This window comes from Nelumbo lutea, chromosome 3 (genome assembly GCF_056320005.1).
Source record: "Nelumbo lutea isolate HS-2025 chromosome 3, American lotus-T2T, whole genome shotgun sequence".
In the NCBI taxonomy this organism is placed as follows: Eukaryota; Viridiplantae; Streptophyta; class Magnoliopsida; order Proteales; family Nelumbonaceae; genus Nelumbo; species Nelumbo lutea.
In genome coordinates, this window is record NC_142686.1 from 117,388,013 (window position 1) to 117,396,818 (window position 8,806).

At 34.3% G+C, this 8,806-nt stretch overlaps 1 protein-coding gene across 1 annotated transcript; it reads left to right on the forward strand.

The window, feature by feature from the left end:
- Positions 1 to 585: 585 nt before the first annotated feature.
- On the forward strand, positions 586 to 3,772 carry LOC148867948 (protein NRT1/ PTR FAMILY 4.5-like). The gene is made up of 6 exons (XM_088981025.1): positions 586 to 889; positions 1,015 to 1,105; positions 1,245 to 1,462; positions 1,567 to 1,989; positions 2,100 to 2,224; positions 2,516 to 3,772. The coding sequence occupies exons 1-6, from the start codon at positions 887 to 889 to the stop codon at positions 3,477 to 3,479; spliced, it is 1,824 nt and encodes a 607-aa protein (XP_088837151.1). The 5' UTR covers positions 586 to 886; the 3' UTR covers positions 3,480 to 3,772.
- Positions 3,773 to 8,806: the final 5,034 nt, after the last annotated feature.

Sequence of the window (8,806 nt, forward strand, 5' to 3'; positions counted from 1 at the left end):
ACAGGTAACCACACAAATTAGATTTCAATTGGATTAAAATGGCATAGTCTATTTTTGGTTTCATAATAACTCCTTTGACTTCAAATTTTTTGAACAAATCCCGTACATATCTTAACTAGAGTTCGAATTAACAGTGGGCTGTGGAACCAATGATTAATTCCACGCCAGTAGCCGCTGAACAGCTATATTCTCACATGAGGAATTGACCGTCGTGTTGATCCCTGAATGAAATGACATTGAGAGGGGAACAGAGTAGAAAACAGAGGATCCCTCCCAGGGTGGGGTTGCACTGGCGCTTTGTTACTCTAGCTTGAGATGCCAACCTGTGCGCTATACGATTGATATTTGGAAACAAAAGATATACATTTTATTATAGTGAGTATTTATAACAAATATATTTTAGCTAATAATTAACTAATAAAATGCTTTTCTCCGTCATTATCGATTCTTAGAATCTACTATCCGATTCTTCTTTTTAGGAGGACCTACCACATGGGGACTAAATGGAAGTTCGGAATTTGGGTCCATCATCCCAGCCTGTTGGCTCAGCTCCTAAAAGCCAGATACTTTCTTCGAGATAGTGACGAGAGAGAGAGAGAGAGTTTGATTGATACAATTGTACATTGCATAAGGCCTTACCTTTATTTGGTTTGATCTCTCTGTTATATGTTCAAAGTCCTCCTTTCCCTCTACTCACCAGAGAAAAAGGTCCTCCTTTCCGTTCTGACCAGAAAAGAAAGGACCTCCTTTCCGTTACATGCTCCTTTTCTTCTTCGTCAGATCTCCCCATTATATGTTCTAGGTCACCCTCTTCACAAGCATCTCCCTCCTCACAATCTTGCAGCCTCTCTCTCTCTCTCTCTCTCTCTCTCCAACCTTTAAACAAATGGTATATGCTGACAACTTATAATCTCCGAAATCCAGAAGCTATTGGATCTATTCAATGATTTTAATCTAAACTCTCTCCCTCATATACACTGACTTTCGTACTATTGCTGCTTTTATCATGTTCAGGAGGACAGGGTAGCTTCCGGTGGAGGTTACAGGTCCCTCAACCCATGGAGCAAAGGACAGGGTGGATTCAGAGCTGCCATGTTTATTTTCGGTGAGCATATCGTTGGTACTGATCAATTGAACGTTACCGATCGATGTGTCTGACATAGTTCAAAATAGAAAGAAAGATAGCAAAGGATAAAGTGGCTGACAGTCCTTTTTCATCTTTTTCTCCTCTCTTCTTTGTGTAGTGTTCACGGCATTGGAGAACATAGGGTTCGTTGCAAACATGACGGGCTTCTATCTATATTTCTATCTTGTGATGCACTTCGATATCTCTGGCTCCGCAAATGCTCTTACAAGTTTCATGGGTTCAACTTATTTGCTTTCGCTTGTTGGAGGCTTCATCGCAGACACTTACCTAAGTAGACTCAGTACATGCTTAATTTTTGGACTACTTGAAATAGTGGTAAGGTTCATTCACTGTCAAAGTATCCTTGAATACATAGTGAATATTGACTTTATCATCTCTGTGTTAAGTTGAGATTCAATTTAAATTTCTTCAATTTGTAGGCTATGATGATACTCACGGTTCAAGCTCATTATCAGAAGTTTCAGCCAGAACCTTGTGATAAATCACCCTGTGTCAATGGTGGTAAAGCTCTTATGTTCTATAGTTCTCTATGTTTGTTAGCATTGGGTGCAGGTGGAGTTAAAGGAGCTCTTCCTGCGCTTGGAGGCGATCAATTCAACCAAAAGGATCCAAAAGAGGGCAAGGCTCTTGCAAGCTTTTTTAATTGGCTTTTACTCAGTTCAACCCTCGGAGCCACCATTGGAGTCACAGTCATCCAGTGGGTGAATACCAATAAAGGTTGGGACTTGGGGTTTTTCATCTGTACGATACTTACATTTGCCGGCTATATTGTTCTTTCCCTTGGAAAGCCTTTCTACCACAAGCGAGCCCCAGGAGACAGCCCCCTTGTAAGGATAATTCAGGTTCGATCGTCTTCTCTCTCTCTCTCTCTCTCTCTCTCTCCGATGCAAAGGATATACATAATTCATTACCATCCGTAACCAAAGATTTTTATTGCTCGATTGTCTATCAGGTAATAGTTGTGGCAATTCGAAATCGAAGTTCGTCTTTACCGGTGAACCCTGGTCAACTGTATGAGATCAGTGACAAAAACATAGCTTCTGATGAAGAAACTATTTCGCACACCAACCAGTTCAGGTGACACTACATTGACAATCCTAATTAAATGAATATTTTCTTCCCTACCAACAAAGAAGAAATTAATTAAGAGGTTGTTATAAGTGCCACATCCCAAAGAAAATTCTAATAATGTTGCTGAGCATTCTATTCTGAACTCTTCTTCTAATAAAGGGTATGAAATTAATTGGGTGCATGGCGGCCAATTGGATTGGTCCAGATTCATGGTTTAACTGTGAAATATATACATAAAACAAGTGTTGTTTTACAAGGGCCTAGTCCTAAACAAGTCCACTCGTTGAAGGTTTGCAGATTCTTAGACAAAGCTGCTATTCTTCGCCAAGGCTCGAATCCGGAGCCATGGAGAGTTTGCACGGTGACCCAAGTTGAGGAATTGAAGATCCTAATGAGGATGCTGCCGATCATCGCAAGTACAATCCTTTTGAACACATGCTTAGCTCAATTGCAGACGTTCTCAGTGCAGCAAGGGTCGGTCATGAATCGTCAGCTTGGAAAATTTCAAGTACCCGCGCCATCAATTCCAGTAATCCCACTAGTGTTCATATCAATTCTCATTCCCATCTACCAGTTCATTTTCGTCCCTTTTGCTCGGAGGATCACTCACCGTCCATCGGGGATAACACACCTTCAACGGGTAGGATTTGGGCTTGTTCTGTCAATCATTTCAATGGCTATAGCGGGTGTGGTGGAAGTGAAGAGGAGAGACCAAGTCATCAAGGACCCAACAAAGCCTATCAGTCTCTTCTGGCTGTCTTTCCAGTACGGTGTTTTCGGATTTGCGGACATGTTTACCCTCGTCGGACTATTGGAATTCTACTACAAGGAAGCTCCTTCAGGCATGAGGTCACTTTCCACTTCTTTCGCATGGTTATCACAATCAATTGGTTACTTCCTCAGCAGTGTGTTTGTGGAGCTCATAAACTCCATAACCAAGAGGTTTACACCGAGCAAACAAGGATGGTTGGAAGGGATGGACTTGAACAAGAATAATTTGAATCTCTTTTATTGGTTCCTAGCCGTCCTTAGTTGTCTTAACTTTGCAAACTATTGCTTTTGGGCGTCATGGTACAAATGCAAATCAGACAGTCCCCTCTCTCTACTCCTCTTATCCAAGGTTCCGAGCGGATCATCACCGGTACCCTTTCATAGGAAAGAAATCAGCATGCAGAATGTTGTTGGAACTATAGAAAATGGTTATGGCATCTCCACTCCTGGTCTTGTAGAAGATGGTGCAGAAAAACAGGAAGAAAAATAACAACTTTAATTGGCTGTGGTTCAACTGGTAAAGCTAGCTGGTATATAAACATGATTGCTCAGTATTGCGTACTACAGGGACTTTGTGGTGGGGACTGGGGTGACAAAGATACTGTAGATTGAAATTTAACAACTCATCAGGCTGCTACTGGGAGTTTCTTTTTCTTTTTCTTTTCTTTTCCTTTGTTTTTTTTTTCTAAAGCAATGTATGGGAATGTTGCCTGCCAAACATGATTGTTTCGGACGTTAATTACTTTGAAAATGAAAGCTTGAACTAATGCTTGCTATTTAAAATATGAATATTGTGCTGCTGCTAGAATGATATATACCTACACTATTACTCAATTCGCATAGAATTGCCAAGGATGAGATTGATTTAATTTAATTAATTATTTTTCTTAAAACCCATACAAATGAATCTCACACCAAAAATCTAGAAGCCACATCATACCATCTGGTACGAAGTACGTACTCTAGCCCATTGGCTATACAATGGACCAAAAAAGAGGTTATTAATTAAGTTGGTGAGTTTCTTGGATTCTCTTGATTGATGCTAATTAAGTTGGAATTTGTTTTTTTTTTTTTGGACACTTGCTTTGACATCAAATAAGATAACTGGTTAAAAACTTCTTCATACGAAGAACAAATTTCGTATAACTATTAAATAAATAAATAGAAGATAAAGAGAATCTGCTTATAGATTCAACAGGCATGCAATAAACTAAATGAGCGAGTGATCAACCAAAATTATTTTCTTTGCTATTTTATGTCCATAATCTCAAAGAAAAATTATAATTAATCTCGATGCATGGTTGCTATTGATAGTAGAAATGCCCGCTACGACGCACATGGATGATGCAGATAGGAGTGGGGTTCCATACATGTGATCAATACAGAGGATTGCAAGTTAAATTGACAGCTTGGGTTGGCCATCTATATTATTATAATGCCTCCATATAGCTTTGAGCCAGAGGTAGGGAATAGGGTTTGGCATATCGCAAAAGGGATTTTGGGGGCCCTCTGAATTATGTCATTTTAATGTTATGTTAATTTTATTCCATATACTATGCTGAATAAGTTGTTAGCAATCAAATTATTCAACGAAGCACTCCAGGAGGCTTCTGGACAATCTTTTGCAAATGCCAGTTTTCAAAAAGTAGCCGCATGTGTCGGCCTCGTTAAATCCAAACAAATACAACAGAAGGATTTTAGCCATTAATTGGGCTGTCAGCCTCAACTCGACCATATACAGTAATCCATATTAAAACCGAACCGGTCAGGGTCCGGTTCCCGGGTTGAATGGTCCGACCATTCAAATAGAATGGTCCGACCATTCAAACCGAATGGACGGCCCATTCTGACAAAAAATAAAAAATAAAAACTATCAAAACCATTGGACAGTTCAAACAGTTTGACCAGTTCGACTGCCCGAATCAGTGGTTTACGGGCCAAATCATTTGGCGAAATAACGCTTCTGGGGTAAAATGGAACTGATCACTTGATCAGTTCTCGGTTTTTCCGATTTGACCATCTGGTCCAATCCGATTTTAAAAACCATGTTAAAAACTACTCAGGGTCCCATGGGATGCACGGAAGATGAGATAAAAGACTTAAACCCATTTGGTTTTGGTTTGCAGGAATAGGGCTCTGGAATTAATTTCGATTTGATGGAATGGCCATTCTTCCTCTCTTTTGGGAATGAAATCCCATTTTAGCTGATTCTAATTTCAATTTTGATTTCTGTATAAATCAAACATCCCGATTTCAATTCAAAGGATTTTGGTTCTGATTTTAATATCAATTCCAATTAGGAACCAAACATACCTTTAGGTGAAAAATTGAGGATAAACATAACAATTGATACTTGCAGCATACAAGTATAGTGATAAAACCTGGAAAAATTATAAATTCAAATTAAAGAAACAAAGAGGAAAAATAAGTTCCAACAAACAAATTCAAAGCTTGCTACTATTTTTCAGTCCAAGAAAACAACAAACAACTTTAAACCAATAGTCAACTTAAATTATTAGAATCAAAGGCCAAATAAAGCAATACACATATGGTAGCTAGATTATGGAAAAATTGCAAAAAATAACCTACTTCCAGTTGATTAACAAACAAAATGTACAGAAGCATCCTTCTCCAATTTCCTCTTGCAAGAGTGGCCAACCCCTACAAAATGGATAGAAAAATAGAAATAGTCTTATTTGTCTTCACCATTCAACTTAATTTGTCTTACCAATGTATTGAAATCGGTATCCCTAATCTCTCTGAACGGTAAACCCCCAACCTTAATCTACAATTTATATTAATCAATAAAACATGATATATGAAGTTTCTTGACATCATAAAACAACAAAATCATTTTGAAATAGAGGTTGATTAACACTTTCGAAAAAAAAAATTGGCTTTTATCTTTTTTATAATTAGTAAGTGTGCATGTGCTTTATACATGGCAATTATAGATGATAATAATTATAATAATAATGTATCCAAATTTTTCTATAAAATTTATGTATTTTTATTTGTTTATATTTTTTATAATTAACCAGATGCAGATTGAAAAATCCAAATATGATTACATAAATGCCTCATCCAATATGTGATAATCAGATCAAATTGTGAAGTTCCAAGTATCATTGATAGGCCTATCTACTTGGCTAGACTATTCCTTTTGTAGTGCTTTAGCTTTTTGGTGTATCTTTTTTCTTTTGTTCATTTATAAAAAAAATGTAAGATTTTAATAGAAGGAATTGAATGAGGTGAAAATTAATAGTTCAATTTACAATTTAAACCTTACAATTAAATAGGGACTAAAATAAAATGAGTATTTTAGTCACTGTTTTAAAAATTGGACTAGACCAGATAGTTGAATCATTTGGTCTGGGAATCAATTAGGTCACCATTTCCATTTTAGCCCTAAACCACTATTTTACAAAAAAATCATTGAAATGGTCAAAGAACGACTATTTTCCCATTTTGATTTTGAATTTTCTCATTTCTGTGATTCTTTTTAACTCGTAACAGCAAAAAAAATTTTAACTCCAATGAAGAAACAAAAAAATTGATGCAAGAGATGAGAGATTAAACTCTGATATTATATTAGAAATCTAAGATACACAATGAAGCAAACGATTTGGGATTTAAGAGAAATTTAGAGAAATGAGAGAGATGTAAGAAGAGGGCAAATGGTGCTATAGCGGTGGTGATGATGAACATGGTGATATCGCTGCTAGCAATTCATTCATTCGTTATTTTTCTTCTCAAGGCAAACAATTCTGCAACAATGAACGGTGAACATGGTGACAACCACCTCCAACAACGCTTCATTCTCTTCTTCTTCTTCTCTTTCTTTTTTCTCACTTCTCAACTTTAACCAGTTGCCTCATTCTCAAAGTTTCACACTCCCCTCTCATCATGATGTATATATACAATGGACTTTAACCTAATCCTGATTTAAAGGACAAAACAAAAAAATTACATTAGGTTTTACATCTTACTAGTTTGACCCACCCAAATTGGATGGTTGAACCGTTGACTCAAAAACCAAAAGCCAAAGTGATTTCGTTTCTGAGTCAGTTTTTAAAACCTTGATTTTAGTTAAAGTAAAGTTCCACAATCTTATTCATATTTCAATGGTAGTTTAAATATAGAATTATAGATGTGTTCAATTTTTTCTTTTCTTTTGTATTTTTGTGTGTAAAAATAATTATGATATGTCTCACTTACTTTTTGTTTAATATGATAAATATATGATATTATACATATGCCTAAATGTTTTTTTGGCAAAGTATTTGTATTTTTTCATTTTTGTACTTTTATATTTTGTTAATTTTATCATTTATTTATGATATTAAAGGTTAAGTTCTTTAACCCAAAAGTTGAACTATTTGTTATTAATTTTTATATTTCATTTTTGGTTAATTCTAAACATATATTTCATTTTCATTATCAATAAAAATAATTCTTGTTTATTACACTTATTTTTTAATTTTATTAATAAAAATATCATAAAGGTGTCTTATTTTTTCTATATTTTTTAAAATTTTTTATATTTATTTATATTTTAAAAATTTTGTTACCTAACTATGACTTCATAGGTTGATCAATTTGATTCAGATGGCTGAATTTCTTTGGCACCACTTAGATAAACAATGGTTTTGTTTTTAAGTTAGTGTTAAAATATATGGATTTATATTATTAAAATATTGGCATAGATCTAATTAGTAGCATTTATTAGTGAAGAATAACTTAAAAATATAGGATTTAACAAAAGAAAATGGGATTTAATACCTTAAGTATAAGACATAATAAGAGGGGGATTAAATGAGGTGGAAAGTAATAATTGAATTTATATTTTTAACCCTTACAATTAGATATGGATTAAATACACAAATATGAAAAGTATAATAGCCATTAAAGTTGGCATTAAAGCTATAATAAAATAACTTTTATACCCTTTCTCAAACAAAGAAATAGAGAGTAATTTTAGTCCAAAAAAAGTTTTACACTACCTCCACACTTTTATGTATAGTATAGATTAAAATCACTTGGTTTACAATATTTGACATTGTTTTCAATTGTAACTCTCACTATTAGTTAGAATTATACACCATGATAGGTTGATATTAAGTGTAAATATAAGAAAAACTTACTTAAGTAATTTAATATATAGTTGACAAAATTATGTTAGATAAATAAATTAAATATTGTAGTGCTAAATAAGTAAATAAAGTGAATTACTGGTAGTTAACAAAATCAAGCAAATTAATGTTAATCAATTTAAGTAAATTTAAACCATTTTAAGTTTTATTAGATAAGCAACATTTATTAATAATTAAATACTATTAAATAATAGTAAACTAATTAATGTAATTAATTACTTTTAATATACTATTAACTAATAATAAAATAAGTAATTAATTATAACTAATAAATAATAAGGAATTAAGTAATTGTAATTATCCATAATTAGGTATTTAATAATAACTAACTATAAGCATCAATAATTAGTTGTCTAACAATAAAAAGTAATTAATAACTTTAATTAACTATAATTAGCAAGAAATAAGTAATGGGTCAAATTTGAATCGGGTTGCAAATAAACTGACCCATAGTAGTGTTTGTCTTCTTTATCCAATATCCAAGCGAACACAATAGCATTTTAGGGGGAGAAAGACACCCTTGTTTGGTTGTTTCACACCCAAGGTAAGCCATCATCACTAGGTATTCCCTAGATAACAATAAGACACACTTGGTATATTATTAGTAGTAGACCCTACCTAAATTCTACCAAGACCTCAATCTAGATGGCTAAACCATCTAGAT

Coding starts and splice junctions, on each gene's coding strand:
- LOC148867948 (XM_088981025.1), top strand. Junction 1,106..1,244: donor AGCTGCCATGTTTATTTTCG/GTGAGCATATCG, acceptor TTCTTTGTGTAG/TGTTCACGGCATTGGAGAAC. Junction 1,463..1,566: donor TTGGACTACTTGAAATAGTG/GTAAGGTTCATT, acceptor TTCAATTTGTAG/GCTATGATGATACTCACGGT.